This window comes from Lissotriton vulgaris, chromosome 11 (assembly GCF_964263255.1).
Source record: "Lissotriton vulgaris chromosome 11, aLisVul1.2, whole genome shotgun sequence".
In the NCBI taxonomy this organism is placed as follows: Eukaryota; Metazoa; Chordata; class Amphibia; order Caudata; family Salamandridae; genus Lissotriton; species Lissotriton vulgaris.
In genome coordinates this window covers 269,252,396-269,270,780 of record NC_141699.1, presented here as the reverse complement: position 1 = coordinate 269,270,780, position 18,385 = coordinate 269,252,396, and the positions used below count along the sequence as shown (strand labels likewise).

Genomic DNA, 18,385 nt, shown 5'->3' with positions numbered 1-18,385 from the left:
GACAGAGTCAGGCGGAGGCTCCGCTCTCAAAAAGGCTGGATCCGAGTCGGGAGCCCGGTACTTCTTTAGTAATCTTGATGGAGCCGCCTTCGTCGCCGCAGGGGTGAGAAACAGAGCCATAGCCGGTTCTTCCAGGCCCGGCACCAGAGGCAGGAGAGGACGAGACAGGTGCTTTTGATGTAGAGTCTCGAAAATGACCGACGTCTTCGGAGTGGGCACCGTCAGAGATATGCCCAACTTCTCAGCACCTCTCAACAGGACGTCCTGAAACGCCACCAGGTCATCTATCAGGGACACTCTCGTGTCCGGTGACCCCGATAGGGTAGGGGAATAATCCCTGGTCCCAGAGGACCTCGTGTGTGAGCGAGATTTGCGCCTCCTACGGCGGTGTCTTGATCTCGTGGATGATCTGCCTTGCGATCTCTCCTTCCTCCTGGAGCGAGAGCGAGACCTGCCTGCCCGTGGGCGCTCCTTCGGTTTACGTGGAGGGGTCTTCCTTGGTTCCTCACGGGGTTTCGTCGGGTCCTCCCGGGGTTTCGGTTTTGGAGTTCCCTTAGGAGGAACAGGCAGGGACGGCAGGGAAGTGGACCTCGGCGGAGGAACCTTCGGCTGCGGGGTGGGCCCATGCGGAGGGACCGGAGGTGGAAGAGGGTCTCCTGAAGGCAGTGGCGGTTTGGGTGGAGGGTCCTCCTTAGGAACAGGAGGAGGAGGAGGAGTCCTGGGCCGAGATGGCGTGTAGACTTCCGAGTACACCGAGCCCGGTGACCCTTTAGGCGAAGGATGCGGAGAGCCAGTCCCATCAGCGGGCGACAGCTTCCTCTTGCGCCCTCCACTGGAAGCAGCGTGACTTCTGGGACTAGAATCCCTCCTGCGCCGTTTAGGAGAGGGTGACCGACTCCTAGACGCTGACCGCTGTCTGCTGGACGCAGAGCGACGCTTCTCTGGCGTAGAACGACGCCTCCTGGGCTCCGGCGTCGATCGCCGCCTCCTCGACATCGACCCTCTGCTCCTCGGCGTCGACCGTCGACTCCTCGACGTCGACCTCCTCTTCCACGACGTCGCACGGTGCCGTCTCGACGTCGAGCGTTCCTTCGACGACGAATGTCGCCGTCGTCTTGATGTTCTCGACGTCGAGATCGGCGGTGTCGCCTCGACGGCGATCGACGGTGTCGCCTCGACGGCGAGCGTCGGTGTCGCTTTGACGGCGAGCGCCGATGCACGTCACTCCGCCTTCGGCGTCGATAAGAAGATCTCGACGTCGACGAAGACGATGACGTAGACGGTGGCTTCTCCTTCGACCCGTCACGCCGTCTCGACCCGAAGCCCCGGGGAGAAGGTGAGCACGCCGCCGTCATCCCTCTCGACGTCGTCGTCGATGCAATCGACGTCGACGGAGAATGGGACCGTTTGCTGGACTTCCTGCCCCCGGGGAGCCCCCCAGGGGCCTCAGCAGAGGCAGAGGGAACCTTCCCAGCCTGCCCAGACCAACCTGCAGCCCGCAGACGCCTATCCTCCAGGCCAGCCAGCCTGATCTTCAATCTGTCCCTCAGAGTCCGAGCAGAAAGCTGCTGGCAGATGACGCAATCCTCAGGGACATGATCTTCTGGAAGGCACACGATGCAGACATCATGGGGGTCACTCTTGGCCTTCTTCCTCTCACATGCTGGGCACTTAACAAAAAGGCCAGGCATTTTAGAGCCCTAAAACGCCAAAAACAGCACAAACAGGAGAAGAGAACACCAACAAGTAAAACTGCAACACTTTTAAAAGTCAAAAGTGTCAAAAAATTCCAATAAACCCTTGAAAAAGGGAGAGCTCAATGCCAGGGACCTGTAAGCAGGAGCCGGAAAAAAGAACTGAAAGTAGAGGGACCTGCTATGCATTCTGGGATACTGGGAGAAGTTCTGGAAAGTTCTCTTAAAGGCACAGTATCCTATTTAAGCCACATAATGGCAGCCTATGGGGCTTGTCTGTCCCTACCTTCCTCTCTATCATTCCAGAGTCTTTGACTGGGGGAGGCAAGTTTCTCTATGGTAGAAACTGCAGGCTATTTTATGTGTGGTGTTTTTTTGGTGGAATTTCTAGTTGAAGTACTGGACAGTGTAGCCTGTGGATATAGGCTGCATTATTTGTCTTTAAATTCTCTCTTAAGTGTCTTTGCAGTTTCTGCATTATTTTGACAACTTAAGAGATTATTTTTGATTGCCGGGGTCCACGCACATGGGCGGGACTATTCACTAGATTATGACTATACACAGAGATCCCCTACTACAGAAGGGGTATCGTTTGGGGGGTTGGTATCCTAATTAAGACTTCTCTCCCACTGGCGATTGACGCTACGGTCCTCGATGACAGGGGGCGCTATGTCGCTCTAACGGGTAGGTGGGAGGGCCGGAATCTTTCCCTGATTTCGGTCTATGTCCCCCCTGGCCTACAGTCAACTACTTTTGCGGACTTGGGGCGGGTCGTCCCTGCTCTCCCTGAGGGATCATTGCTATTGAGTGGTGATTTTAACGCTGTGGTTTCTGGTATGGCTGATCGACATCCACCTAGGGATCTTAAGGGGGCGCAGAACTGGCTTCACGATTTCATTGATACTCTGGGCTTGGTGGATTGCTGGAGATTGTTGCATCCCGCTCAGCGGCAGTACACATTTCATTCGGGCGCTCATGGTAGTCTCTCTAGGATTGATTATGTTTTGGTGCCGGCTGTACGGGTGCTTTCTGTTACTAAGGTTAAACATCTGGCTCGGGTGATCACTGATCACTCTCCACTATGACTTCGAATGGAGTTCAATTCTGGGACAGAGGGTCGGGTAGGCCCGATTAACCCCTGGTATCTCCGGAACCCTAAAACTCGTGCGGACCTGGTAAAATCTCTCGACCAATATTTTCTTGAGAACGAGGGTTCGGTTTCGTCTGCGGTGTCACTCTAGGAGGCTTTCAAGGCCGTCCTTAGGGGCCAGGCCCTGTCGTTAATCGCAGGCGTTAAGAAACGGAGGGATGAGGAGGTGGTTAAGATCGAGGCGGAGATAGCGGACCTTGAGCTCGGCCTGGAGCGGGAGGTTACCTGTGCCAAGACGCATGTTTAGCGACTTAAACAGTTGGAATATAGGACGTTGGTTACTGATGCGGCTAAGGCCATGAGTAGAGAACAACAGGGACGGCTATATGATGTGGGAGATAAAACAGGCAAACTGATAGCGTGGATAGGGCTAGTCGTGTGGTGCCTGTGATTGAGACGGTGAGTGGTGGTTGTGTTACTGACCCTGAGGAGATTGTTCAGTGCTTTGCGGATCACTTTCAGACACTCCTCTGTGTCGGAGAGGCCGGAGGAGAACTCACATCTATTGTTGCGTGATATTGCTTTACCGCATCTTTCTGATGTAGATAGGGAACAAATGGATGCTCCAATAACCGCAGACAAGGTAGCTCTGGCGATTCGCTCACTGCGTTCGGGAAAAGCTATGGGTTCTAACGGTCTGCCTATTGAACTTTACAAGTTGCAGCCTGACAAGATAGCACCCTATTGAAGGGATATGTTTACGGAGTCTCGTGAGTGTGGTTCTCTCCCTAGTGATCAACGTCTTGCGACCATTGTGGTGATTCATAAGGAGGGGAACCGAGGGATAGGTGTACATCATACAGGCCGATTTCTCTTTTGAACGCCGAACCTAAGATCCTCACAAAATTGCTGGCTAACCGTTTGATCACCGTTATTAGTGAGTTGATACATCCGGATCAATCCGGTTTCATCCCGCATAGAAACACTGCCCTGAATCTAAGGCGTCTACATGGCGTTCTCGCGAGAGCTGCGACGTTGCGTGAGCCGGCCATCTTGGCGTCGTTGGATGCCACGATGGCTTTTGATACTGTGGAATGGCCATACTTATGGGCTGCATTGGCTAAATGTGGGTTTGGACCCGATTTTATTGGCTGGGTGCGGCTTCTCTATGAGGACCCCCTTGCGCACATTGTTGTGAATGGTCATGTCTCTATTTCCGTTTAGTTTTGGGAGAGGTACTCGTCAGGGTTGTCCCTTGTCGCCGCTGCTGTTTGCCCTAGCCCTACAGCCCCTTGCTGCATGGATCCGATGGGAACCCTCGATGAAGGGCATTCAATGGTCTCCTGATTTTGAAGATCGCATCTCGCTCTACGCAGATGATATCTTACTGTATTTGACCTCACCCCGGAAGTCATTGATGGTGTTGTGCGACGTTTTGGCCTCCTTCGGTAGGAAGGAGTAGTTTCTGTCCTGTAACTCCAGTTCTGTAGTAGGGGTATCTCTGTTATAGTCATAATCTAATGAATAGTCCCACCCATGTGCGTGGACCCCGGAGCAATCAAAAATAATCTCTTAAGGTGTCGAAAAATGCAGCACTGCACAGACACTTAAGAGAGAATTAAAGACAGATAATGCAGCCTATAAAACCAGGCTACACTGTCCAGTATTCAACTATAAATACCGCCAAAAATCCACAAACAGCAAAGTCTTTCCAGATTTCCCTTGCCTCAGCAGCAAAACCCCTCTGGAATGATAGAGAGGAAGACCTGGACAGACAAGTCCCATAGGCTGCCATTATGTGGCTCAGAACAGGATACTGTGCCTTTAAGAGAACTTTCCAGAACTTCACAGTATCCCAGAATGAACTGCAGGTCCCTTTTACTTTCAGTTCTTTTTTAAGGCGTAACACGCCAGACCGGTAGCATTCCTTACATGAATATCTCTCTCCACCGGGGAGGAGGGCGGGCGCTTAGGACTATAACAGAGATACCCCTACTACAGAACTGGAGTTACAGGACAGAAACTACTCCTTCTGTAGTAGAGGATCTCTGTATATAGTCATAATCTAGTGAATAGAATGGCAAGCCCATCCCCACACCAAAGCGGCGGTGGAGAATGAGAATTAACACCACTATTGTACGAACAGATTTCGCAGCGAAGCCTGCCCAACCTGAGCGTCTGCCCTGGCATCAGTGTCCAGGCAGTAATGCTTAGCAAAGGTATGGACCGACTTCCAAGTAGCCGCCTTGCAGATTTCTGCAATTGGAACATTACGGAGCAAAGCCTTCCTGGCAGCTTTGCCCCTGGTGGAATGAGCCTTAGGTTTACCCCCTAAGGTCTTATTAGCCTTTTGGTAACACAGTTGTATGCAGGACACAATCCACCTAGAGATAGACTGTCTAGAGGTAGCAAGACCCGTCCTGACTGATCCATAATTGATAAACAATTGGTCTGACCTACGAATATCTTTAGTCTTATCCAGATAAAATTTCAACACCCTCCTAACATCCAGGGAATGTAAAGACCTTTCCGCTGGAGATGAAGGATTCTGAAAAAACGTAGGCAAAGTTATGGTCTGGTTGACATGAAAATCAGAAATAACTTTGGGAAGAAATTTAGGGTGAGTACGCATAACAACCTTAGCAGCATGAAATACAGTATAAGGTTCTTGGCAACACAACGCCTGAATTTCACTCACCCTGCGGGCATATGTAATGGCCACGAGGAACGCCGCCTTCCAGGACAGGTGCTGCAACGAAGCCTTATGAATAGGTTTAAAAGGCTCCTTCATCAATCTGGACAGCACCACATTCAATTCCCATGAAGGCGAAGGAAGCCGGACAGGAGGGAATACTTTCTTCAAGCCTTCCAAAAAATCTTTGATTTCAGGGATCTGGAAGAAGGAAGTCTGTGAAGGGCATTTCCAGTAGGCAGTCAATGCAGCGAGATGAACCTTAATGGAATGAACATTAAGGCCAGACTGCACCAAATGTAGAAGGTAAGGAAGGATGACGTCTTCCTTGCACGTCGTCGGGTCATAGTTCTTGGACTTGCACCAGATCCAGAACCTCTTCCACTTGTAAGCATAGGAAGTCCAAGTGGAAGGTCGCTTAGCCTCCTTCAGTATGTCCATGCAATCTTCGGGTAGATTCAAATGGCCATATTGCACTATCTCAGGAGCCATGTCGCCAAACTCAAAGACGAGAGGTTGGGGTGCAACATCTGCCCCCAGAACTTCGTGAGAAGGTCCGGCCTGCACGGCAGCCGTATGTGGGGAAGGAGAGACCGGTGAAGCAGGTCCGTGAACCACCACTGCCTAGGCCATTCCGGAGCAATCAGGATCATCCGTGCCCTGGACTGGGACAGCTTGATGAGCACCGCCGAAATCAGGGAATGGGTGGAAAAGCGTACAGAAAACTGTTCGACCAGTTGATCCATAGCGCATTCCCCAGCGTCCCCTGCTGGAAGTACCTGGCGGCGAAGTCTCGGCATTTGCGGTTTTCGGCGGTGGCGAACAGATCTATGTCTGGAGTCCCCCACCTTGCGAAGACTTCTCCTAGTACTTCGTCGTTTATGACACATTCGTGGTTTTCCTGAATCAGTCTGCTCAGTGCGTCTGCCTGAACATTCTGCACACCTGGTAGATGGGTTGCCGTTATCATCAGTCCTCTGGCCAGAAGCCATCGCCAGATCGCCTGCGCCTCCTGCGGCAGAGTGCGTGATCTCGAGCTCCCCTGCTTGTTGAGGTAATACATCGTGGTCGTATTGTCCGTCTGTACAAGCAGAGAGTTGGTCTGGAAGGACGGAAGAAAGGCCTTCAGTGCCAAGTGAACAGCTCTGAGTTCCAGGAAGTTGATGTGGTACGTGGATTCCGACGGAGACCACGTCCCTTGAATCTGTAAGTCTACGGAGTGCGCTCCCCAGCCGTGGAGAGACGCAAACGTCACAATCGTCTGTGCGGGACTGTCTCTGCATGCATGAAGAGCATGCAGAGACAGTCGTACCTTGTCGTCCCAAGACCCTCTCCTCTGATCCCACTGATCCTCCAAGCACTCCTGCAACGGTCTCATGTGCAGTCGTGCGTGTGGCGTTAGGATGATGCAAGAGGCCATCGATCCCAGTAGAGAAGACACCGTTCTCACTGTTGTAGATGGAGTGGTCATAAGAGCCTGAGCCTTCTGAAGGAGTGATAATCTCCGTTCCTCCGAAGGAGACACGCTTGTTGACAACGTATTGATGGTGGCTCCCAAGTACTGAATGCACTGGATCAGAGTCGGGACAGACTTGGACATGTTGATGTGCAACCCCAGCTTGTTCAAGAGAACGCACATCTTCTGGAAGTGTGCTTGAGCTTCCGAGAAGGAGGAGGCCTTGATAACCAATCTTCCAGGTACGGGTAGACAAACACCTTGTTCTTCCTTAGGTGCGCTGCTACCACTGCCATGCACTTCGAGAATGTTCTGGGCGCAGACTTCAGTCTGAATGGCAGTACCGTGTACTGATAATGATTGGCGCCGACTTGGAATCGCAGGATCTTCCTGTGTTTGTGTGCAATGGGCACATGGAAGTACGCATCCTGTAGGTCTATTGCACATAGCCAGTCTCCCTGTTGCAACTGAGGATAAATCTGATGCAACAACAGCATGCAAAACTTCTCTCTGCGAATCCACTTGTTTGCCTGTCGCAAGTCCAGAATGGGCCTGAACTCGTTCTTGTCCTTCTTGCGAACCCGGAAGAACCGGAAGTACAGACCTCTTCCTCTTTGAGGCAGAGGTACGTCTTCTATCGCCCTTTTCCTTAACAGGATATCGGCCTCTGCCTGGAGCTCGCGCAGTTGAAACTGCGAGCTGACCGGAGGAATTGATGGAAGCGGGCTGGTGAACTGAAGACTGTATCCATTGCAAACAATATTCAGCACCCACTTGTCCTGAGTAATTTTTCTCCACTCTGCCAGAAAAAATTGAACGCTTCCCCCCACCGGAGCGGGTAATGGATGTAGGGGAAGTAACCGCTCGGGGTCGAGCCCCAGCCGGGCCCTTGTTCGCTGTATAGGACTGCTGTCCCCCTCTACCCTTCTGGCGCTTCTGGAAGGGTCTCCGGAACTGCTGCTGTTGTTGCTGCTGCTGTCCCGAAGTCTGTCCTAGTCCTCTTCCCAGTGCACCGAACCGTCTCTGGAACAGGCGGTAGGCCTTCTTTTCTTTAGGCTTCTCCAAGCCCACAGCCGTCAGGGTCTCTGCCTCCGCCTTCATGCGGGCCATCTCATCATCGGCATGCTTGCCGAACAGGGTTTCGCCCGAGAAAGGCAGATTGGCCACACGCTGCTGGGCCTCCGGCTTGAGTGATGTGAGCCTGAGCCAAGCATGGCGCCGCTGGTTGATCCCCTGACAGTACCCATGGGCAGCCAAAAGAGAGACATCCGCAGCCGCGCTGATGACTTGGTTTGAAACCAGCATCCCCTCTTTGAGGATCTACTGGAAGTCCTCCCTCTTATCTCGTGGCAGGAGTTCAGTGAACTGTTGAAGGGATTCCCACAGGGCACGGTCATACCGCCCTAGCAACACCGCATCGCTGGAGGCCTTCATGGCCGTGGATGCCGTCTCACAAGCCTTCCTACCAGCTGAGTCGATCCATCGGCTCTCCTTATCAGGCGGTACGGTTGAAGACGGGGAGGTAGAATGTAGCTTCCTGGCCGCTGTCACTATAACAGAGTCCGGAACCGGGTCTATCCGCAGAAAAGCCGGGTCCGAATCCGGGGCCCTGTACTTCTTCAGAAGTCGGGAGGGAGCGGCCTTCGCCACCGCTGGCGTGAGGAACAGCTCCTCCGCGGGCTCTACCAAACCAGGTACTAGCGGCAGTAAAGGGCGAGACAAATGCTTCTTGTGAAGCGTCTCAAATATCACGGACGTTGTGGGTGTTGGAGCCGTAACGGTGATTCCCAATTTCGCTGCCCCACTCAGGAGAACATCCTGGAACGTGCTGATGTCGTCCACCGGAGACACCCTTGTCCCGGGGGTTTCCGACAAGGTCGGTGAATAGGTCCTGGGCCTGGAGGAGTCCATGCGGGACCGCGATCCACAGCTCCGATGGCGACGTCTTGACCAGGTGGAGGATCTACGCCGACTCGATCCCCCCCTCCATCCGGAGCGTGATAGTGACCTCCTTGGCTTCGGTCGATCCGCCTGTTCCATCGGAGCAGGCGACTTTGGTTTGGCCGGGGCCCTAGGCTGAGGGGTCCCCTTGGGAGGAGTCGGAAATCGGGGCAGTGAGACCGACCTCGAGGGACCGGAGCGGCTTGTCTGCTGGTAGCTGAGGTCGAGGTATAGGTTGGGGAAGTGGTGGTAGAGGAGGAGGAGTAGGGGCCCTCGGAGGGAGCCCCCTCGGTAATGGAGGCGGGGGTGTAACCGGCCTCTGTGACGGGGTATACACCATGGAGTACACCGAACGTGGTGATCCGCCTTCTTTTCCAGCCTGGGGCGTTGGCGACCCTCCCATGGTGCCAGACCTCCTTCCACGTCTCTTCGGCATCGAAGAACGGCGACCGGACGGCGAGCGTCTTCTCCTCGGCGTCGACCGTCTCCCCCTCGACGGCGAATGCCTTCGCCTCGACAGTGACCTTGTTCGCCTCGACGGCAACCTCCTTCGCCTTGACGACGACCTCCTGCACCTCGACGGCGACCTCCTGCGCCTCGACGGCGATCTTCTCTTCGCCGACGAGGATCCCCTCGACGACGATCTTCTCCTTTTCGTCGACGGCGAACGGCGGTGTCGCCTCGACGGCGAGCGCCGACGCCGGGCCTTTCGACATCGATCACTCGACGATGACTCCGACGAGGACGACGACGAAATCGTCAAAGGAGACCTCAACGGCGGTCTGTTCAGTTCCTTCGACGTCGAGCGTCGACGTCGCTTCGACCCAGAGCCCTGAGGAGACGGGGAACAGACTGTAGTCATCCCTCTCGACGCTGTAGTCGGTGCAATCGACCCAGACGGAGAATGGGGGCGCTTGCTGGTCTTCCTGCCCCTGGGGAGCCCCCCAGAGGCCTCAGCACGGGCAGAGGAAGCCCCTCCAGACCCACCTTGCGCCTTCAGCCTTCTTTCCTCAAGGCCCTGAAGCCTGATCTTCTTTCTGTCCTCCAGGGTCCTGCCCGAGAAGCCCTGACAAATCACACACTCCTCTGGGACATGGGAAGAGGGAAGGCAGAGGATACACACCTCATGGGGATCCGATTTGGCCTTCTTCCTGGAGCACTCTGGACATTTGTCAAATAATGCAGGGATATTGACAATCAAAGGGTGCACCAAAGGATTAACAAGAAGAAAGGCACCAAAGTACTTTAGAAAAGCACTCAAAGACTTGAACAAAAGTGAAAAATCACCAAGAAACCCTTGAAAAGGGAGAGCTCAGTGCTCCAGGGTCCTGCTTGCAGGAGCTGGAAAAAAGAACTGAAAGTAAAAGGGACCTGCAGTGCATTCTGGGATACAGTGAAGTTCTGGAAAGTTCTCTTAAAGGTACAGTATCCTGTTCTGAGCAACAGAATGGCAGCCTATGGGGCTTGTCTGTTCAGGTCTTCCTCTCTATCATTCCAGAGGGGTTTTGCTGCTGAGGCAAGGGAAATCTGGACAGACTTGGCTGTTTGTGGATTTTTGGTGGAATTTCTAGTTGAAGTACTGGACAGTGTAGCCTGGTTTTATAGGCTGCATTATCTGTCTTTAATTCTCTCTTAAGTGTCTGTGCAGTGCTGCATTTTTCGACACCTTAAGAGATTATTTTTGTCTGCTCCGGGGTCCACGCACATGGGCAGGACTATTCACTAGATTATGACTATATACAGAGATCCCCTACTACAGAACTCGGGCTTGATAATTAATTGGGCGAAATCCTACCTATACGTTCTTTCTGGTGACGTCCCTCTTCTTCCACGTACCTGCCCTATTCAGGTGACTCTGACGGGTTTTAAATACCTCGGTATCTATATTTCATTGGATCCTGTGGCCCGGTATGAACAGAATCTTCTCCATCCCTTGGCTAGATTGAAACAGGACGTCGCGGGTAGGCGTAAGCTTCCGCTTTCGCCACTCGGTCGTGCGGCCCTATTTAAAATGATGTCTCTGCTTCGTTTTCTGTATGCTCTCCAGAACACTCTTGATATAGTTCCCGCTAGCTATTTTCGTGCGGTTGAAGACCTTCAGAGGAAGTTGATATGGGACGCTAGGCCTCGTATTGCTCTTGCCAAATTGACGCTCCCGTGGTACGACGGGGGTATTGCTCTACCTGACATCAAACGTTATTATTGGGCTTCTCAATTGGGAGCCATTAATACTGGTATGTATGGTCCTGAATTGAACTCTGCTTTTGCTATGGATAGATGGCTGTTGCCTGGGGGTAATTATTATAGGGCGCTGTACTCAAAATCGGTGGTCAAGACTCTGTCGGGGCCTACGAGGACGGCAGTGCGTACGTGGCAGGACGCTACTAGTTCCATGGGGTGGAAAGATCGCTTGACTTTAGCGACCCCGCTTTTCGGCTCAGACAAGCTTGGTAAGCTGTGGAAGACCAAGGGGTTCGATAAGTGGGACCTCATCGGTATCAGTAAGGTGGGAGACCTCTGGGTTAAGGGCCAGGTGAAATCGTTTGAGATGTTAAAGACGGAGTTTGAATTGGGTGACACAGAGTACTTCCGCTATGTTCAGGTTCGCCATACCTTAATGTCGGTTTTCCCTTTGGGCGAGGTAATTCCGGAGTCGTCCCCGCTTGAAGATAGACTATTGGATGGCCATGTGCCCGACAGCACTATCTCCCTTGTTTACAAGAAATTGATTAATAATAGGTCAAACTTCCTGTTACATCTTCGGGACTTGTGAACCCGTGACGGCCTCGAATTGGATGACTAGGACTGGCAATCTGCGATCTCCTCTCCCAAGGAGGTCGCGATTCCAGTTCGACTCCGACTGGTACAAATTAAGATCCTCCACAGGATTTACGTCACGTGCCCCCGTTTGGTCCGAATGGGCTTTTCTGAGGAGGGATTATGTAAGCGAGGGTGTGGGCGGGTAGCGACTTTTCTCCATAATATTTGGGAATGTCGGGAGGTTGCTGCTTTCTGGAGCGGGGTCCATGAGGTAATGAAGAGAGTGACGGGTATTGCTCTCTTGCCGGAGGCCAGGCGCTGCTTGTTGAATGTTTGGGAACCCACGGATTATAATGTAGCCCAGACTCGGTGGGCGTCCCTGGGGGCCATGATTGCCAAGCGAGATATTGCTCAGTTGTGGGGGTCCCAGAGGCCTCCTACAGTGGAAGTATGGAAGGAAAACATGGACTGGTGTATGTTCAGGGAAAAGACGGTGTATCTCGCCCGGGGCCGTCCCCAGAAGTGGTGTAGAGTGTGGGGACCTTGGAATAGTTATCGTAGAGTACACCGCCTGCAGTAGATAACATTGATGTCCCACCTTCCCCCTGACCCCGCATTCTGACTATTTTATTGTATCTTTATTGAGTTTGGCCCCTGTCCCCCCCTCCCTTTCCTTATGTGGATTGCTGCTCATTGTATTATCTTTTCCTTCCTCGATTGAACTGGCATGTTGTATAACAAGTTTCATGCCTTGCTTGTTTATATTTTCAATAAAAAGACACAAACAAAAAAAAATACTTTTCAGTTTGAAAAATTTACAAAATCTTTTTCACACAGTTTAATGTTCCTATGGGGAAATCAATATTGTGGTTAAACAGTTAAATATTTAACTTACTATCTCAGTCTTCGGAGCCAGGGGTCAGGTAAGTACCAAAACTGCACTACCAGCAGCACAGGGGTGACAGGGTGCAGAGGTCAAAATCAGAGTTCAACTCAATGCTTTCCAATGGCGACAGGGGGTGCCTGAAGTCACACTGCTTGCAGGTAAGTAAATCTGTTTCAGGAGCCAGGCTTTGGGGGATAAGCACAAGCCCAAGGGAGGGCCACAAACCAGCACCAGACAGAGACCACCAGCGGCACAGGGGCGGCCAGGTGCAGGGTGCAAATTAGACTTTAGGAACTTCCTGACAGCAAAGAGGTTGCAGACGTGGCACCAGAGGTTGCAAGAGGAAGACAAATGACAGCAGAGGTAAGTTGGGATGTAGGGGTCGAAGGGGCATTGTTAGTTCGGCTCACCAAGGACCAGGGGCTTCATGTGAAGGGGTGCTCTTCGACAACAGAATCTTCTTACTGGATGCGGTTTGGTCATGGGGGTGCCTCTGGATTCACACTGCAGGCGACGTCGTGAAGGTCAGGAGCGGTCAGCCAACGCTGGACACGAGGTCAGGATCGTTGGGGAAACTTCACTGCCCAGGTGAGCCACTGCGTCAAGTGCAGAGTGGGCAGGATACGAGGATCCGCCTGGATACAGTCTTTGGAGTCAGTTTCTTCTGGACAGGTCCACTGTCCAAAGGAGATAGGAGTCTTTGTTGAAGGCAACAGTCCTCTCAGGCGTTTCAGAGGTATCTGTTGCAAGACAGGTTGCAGAGTCATCAAAGCAGGAGACAGGCCAGTAGTACAGGTGCCAAGGCAATTGTAATCTTCTGGCTTCTGCTTCAGGGTGTCCTCTTTCTTCTGAGGTTGTCATAGATCTGAGTGCCAAGTCTGGGGGAGCTAGCTAAATAATAAATTTAGGAGGCATTGGTGGTTGGCTGCCTATAGCCGGTCAGAGATCACACCAGGGTTGGTAGGGATTCAGGGGGCACCTCTGAGGTGTACTCTGGGTACATGGTACAATAAATCCCACACTGGCATCATAGGGGATTTATTGAAAGGAGTAGTTTGGTACCAAACACTCCTGTATTCAGTGAAGCCATCATGGTGATGTGGAACTTAAGTTGTCGAGTGTCCAGCCCATGCACTCTTTATGCCTTCCCTGGCACTTACAATATCAGGAAACGGGGCTTAGTACTGTAAGTGCATGTCTGCTCCTGCAGATATGCCCTCACCTGTAGAATAGTGCACTTTGCCTGAGGGGGTGAGACCTGCTAGAGGGGTGACATCTATACTGTCAGGCAGTGGTAGCTGGCATGTCAACCAGGAAGGGTGCCATGTCGACTTTGTTGTTTTCTCCCACACATGGGCATGCAGGCTGCAAGGGCAGAGGCATTGTCCCAGTGAGGGGTGTCCCCGGGGACCCTATTCAGCCCCAGGCCCTAGGTACCCAGGGTACCATTTACCAGGGACTTATAGTGGGAAGAAGTACCAATTGGGGGTTTGTTTAAGGAAGGAGCACTGGCGACCCAGTTGGCAGGGACCCTGTACACTACATTTGAAACCACATCAAAACCAGGCAAAAAGTAGGGGGCTAACCATGCAAAAGAGGCATTTTCTTATACTCAGATTGTGCCAGACCCAGCTGCAGGATCGGCTTTAAGTCTGAACACTTTGGAAGTGAGATCGTGAAAGGAGGCATCAGCCCATGCCTGCTCAGGCAAATGGCGCAAGGGAGCCAAATCCTGCTTCAATTTCTGGTGTTTCTCACGCTTAGCTGAGGACGTAGAGCACAACGTAGACCGATCTCTGAAGCGGCTCCGTTGACCATGAGAACAGGAACGAGACTGAAAACAAACTTTGGACGCGGAGTGGGACTTAGAATGGTATGAGCAAGTAGAATTTTTACGGTTGGCAGCAAAGTTTCACCTCGCATTTTCCTGGATGGTCTTTTGGTTCATACACTTGCAGTCGCCGCAGGCCTTGAAGTCGTGGCTCGACCCCAGGCACACCTGATGTTCACATTATTTGTTTGCGACAGTCCCTATAGGGCTTAAAGCCGGTCATTTTAGGGGATGACATCCCTTGCACATTTTAGAGAATTTCAACATTAAGTTTCATTGAGAGAAGAAAGGGAGCTCAGACTCTGCATCTGGTAGAGCAAATGTGACTGACTGCAGCGCACAGGAGTGGCGTCTATATAGGCCTGCCCATCATTTAAGGAGCGGAACAGAGCCAGTGCAGAGCCACATGGCGCCACCTTCCAGCACACAGTGGTTCTCCTAAAAAAGAGAAAAAAAAGTTTCTGAATCTGGTCGGACATCTGGGGAATATTTGAAAGATGAGGACTCTGCAGCTAGAAGCCTATATCAGGAGGATAGAATATTTTCTAGCTGATCCACAGTCCTTTAATGCAGTGAATCAACAGATAACCTTTGGTTCATTATAATTTTCAAGGGATAAGGGCAGATGTTAAAGAGTTGACAGGGAAAAAGGAAATGTCGCCTTGTCCATCTATAGATAGTAATTAATAGGAACAGGCGATCAAGTTGTACGTCAGCAATGAGTAACAAGAAGTTAGATGAACTAGTACCTCTGGATAAAATATACAAATCACAATGATATAATTACACAGGTTTCACAAAGAAACCCTCAGCTGTCGGGTCAGAGTCTAATGAGTAGTGTCTGGCAATGTATATGCTAATCTTCATGTGGCCATCGTGCTAATTTAAATAACTATCTTGGAGGAAGCAGCTCTCTATGACATCATGACTCCATGAACCTGGAATGCACTGGAAACTCTTCGAAACAAAGACTCAATTTAATTGATTTTCAGGAAGCACTCCAAAATTACATTTGACACGAAGTTCCAGTTTGTTGCATACCTGATTTGTAGAACCACTACAAGGGTCAATGCAGAACTTAAAAAGTTGATTCTGGAGCCCTAACTCAATCTCTGACTATTTCTCCACAAGGATATTTATAAAAAGCTGGTGTTTGTTTTGAAGTTATAACTGTTCCATCATTAATGTAAACTGGCAATAAAGTGTAAACTGCTGATAACGCTCTGCTTAATCTAATGTTTATATAAGAAAGGTTTCTCCCGCTGAAAAAACATGTTGGCTTGCATGTGAAACGTGTACCAAAACCCCTGGGCTGTGTAAATCGCTACATTCTAAAGGAGAGTAGCACTAGCTGCTGATCTAACTCTAGCAGAAAGGGCACTAGACCTTAGTTCATCTGGTATCACGTGACAATACATAAAACTATTCAGCAACAGAATATTTAGATGTTGTAAAGCTTGTGCTAATAGTACTGTAGCTAAAAAAGTTCCTGCTTGACATTTCTTTCTTAGGTCCTCTTGAGGTGACGTAACAGAGCTTTTAAGAAGTAAACACAAAGTACTCTGTGCTACAGATGATGAATTCTGGAAAATTGAGCTTCATGACTCCACTTAAGAGCACATTATGGAAGGTGGAGATATTGTCTGTAGGTGACAAACTTGTCAGTGACCATGTGTAAGATGAGTGAGACAAATTATGCCTGAAAGGAAAGGTAGAGATCTCTCCTTATGCAATCTAGAAAAGTCTGCACGAGGAGAGGAGAGAAGATTAAGGGGTCAAGTGGAGAATATGGATGTGCTGGAATCGGAGGCCTCTTCTTGATGGGTGACACAGAAGTGTTGGTCGTGTTAAAAGATCCAAAGGGGCAAGTGGTACCTACAGAGGATCTTCGGTAGGTGGACTCGATTTTATTGGTGAAACAGATGGTTAGGCAACGAAGGAAAGGCATCGGAAGGAGAGCTGGAAAAATCAGATACTGTTAACTGTCAAACTGTTGATCTTCAAAGGATGTGAATAGTGTCTCCAAGCCAAATGCTTTGACCTTGTGTGTTACAAATTCGAGAGGGGGAATGGCGAGCTATTTGATGTCAGCCGGCATGGCACTGTGGGAGAGGCCTTCTTTGGTAGAGTATATCCTCTACGCCTCAGCATTGTTCCTGAAGCTGAGCTGTCCTTCTACAGCAAGCATGGTGGTGCAGAGCCATGCTTTAAAGTTTAGACATGTGATTTTGGGTGTGTTCAGAGTGATGATGGTGGCTAAGCCTATTCTCTCTAGATCGCCCTCTTCGGGAGTCTTTTTCCGGAAAGTGCGATGACTAACGCTCTTCTTCTTTTGTCATGTCTGACAAAATGGGCATGCTTTAGTCAAACGAGAAGAGGGTAAACGGTCCGCAGTACACACCTACATAGAAATTGAGTTATACGCCGCTTTCTCCTCACACAGGAAGGACACCTCACAAAAATGTAAAGGCATACGAGGACATTTATTGTCACCATTGAAGACAAAGGACAAAAAGCTTCAAATGTGCTTAAGATAGTGAATGAAGTCTATTTACTCTCAATTAAAGGGAGAAAGATCTTAGTAAAATAGAGTAAACATGTCTGAGGTGTTCTGAGATCCACTCAGCACAAGACAGAAAAAAGAAGTGAGGCCAACTGCCACAATAATACATGCTGGGAAATTAAACATGTAGGCTCATTAAAGGAGCAGTCCATGGTTTACAACCATGAGCACTTATAACCTGACTGGACCGTTTCCTTTATGTTGTTCTCTGAAATGTTAGGGTTTGAACAGTCAAATTGAACACTTCAGCACAGCCTTTTGCTCAATGCAGCAAAGTTGATTTTTTGGATTGGAGAAAAGTAATTATTACCACAGAGGAAAATTTGGAAGAAGCTGGCTCGTCTGCTCAAAAAGTTGGAATTGCGTTTTGGAAAATGGCAGCTTCGTACTTCCAAATCAAGATATGGAGGATGATTTTTACTTAATAAAAAGAAAAGTTCAGAGGGTCCCTGCATGTTAGAGGGAAAAATCAAAGTTTATGGCTATCAGTGAAGCTCAAAATATATAAAGCCGGTTTCTTACTGCCTACATTCCAGTCTACAATAAATGCTATTCTCATTCCCCACCACCTCCCACACAGCCTTACTTCTGCTCATACCTCGGCATGGCACGGTCCAGTTTCTGCAGAGCTGGAGACATCTTATCCTCCAGCAGGTTGTTGATCACTTGTTCCACGTTGCAGTCATACTCCTCCAGGCAGGCCAGCACAAAGCCCTCTCCGAGATCTGGTAGAAGATCTTTGACCTGGGTGACCAGGGAGTCCAGCTCCACACCAGTAAGAAAGGAGGAGGGTCTTGCTGCTGAAGCACCGGCACACTACGAAAAAATAAGGCAATGGTTCTGCAATAAGTAATTTCAAGAAGGCATGTGATGCTCCATGGTACAGTTAAAACACAGACATTCACTTGAAACCACGAAAAAATGATTGAATAGCTGCATAATTATTCAATCAAGTCATGCTGGGTTTGTTTGTGCATGGACAGTGTGATAACTTTCAATTCAGGTAAAGCCCTTTGCTCAAAAAGTTACACATAACTTGCAAAGACCAATAAACAAATTAATGTGTTCTGTAGAGCAAAAACCTCGTTTATATGAGCCAGATGTGTTGCCATTAAACAGTTAGAGAATGCTTCCTGATTGGAAATTGGTTAAAGGGATTCAAGCATCTCCTTACCGTCTGGCCAGGGAAGATGGAGCATTTTTACCTTCTCATCAATCACCCCTCCAATTTGTCTAATGCAATGGGCTCTACAGAATTTCAGAAGATGCAACAACTATAATAATACTGAGCCATTTTGATTTTGCCAGTTTTATATATCTGTCAGACAAAAACGTACTGATGTATCTATCCCACTAAAACAAGAAGGTTTAATGATTCACCTCTCCCAAGCTTGGCTAAATCCGAGTGTTAAAATCTAGTATATGCACATAACAGTGTCTCTGAATGGAGCTGTATCACAACTGTTATTTTA

At 50.1% G+C, this 18,385-nt stretch overlaps 1 protein-coding gene across 1 annotated transcript in view; it reads right to left on the bottom strand.

The window, feature by feature from the left end:
- The window catches only part of ASCC2 (activating signal cointegrator 1 complex subunit 2), a 364,116-nt gene that overhangs the window by 191,176 nt on the left and 154,555 nt on the right, over positions 1-18,385 (bottom strand). Inside the window, exon 14 of the mRNA XM_086943223.1 lies at positions 17,512-17,729. Within this exon, the coding sequence (XP_086799349.1) occupies positions 17,512-17,729 (218 nt within the window). The remainder of the gene's footprint in view (positions 1-17,511; positions 17,730-18,385) is intronic.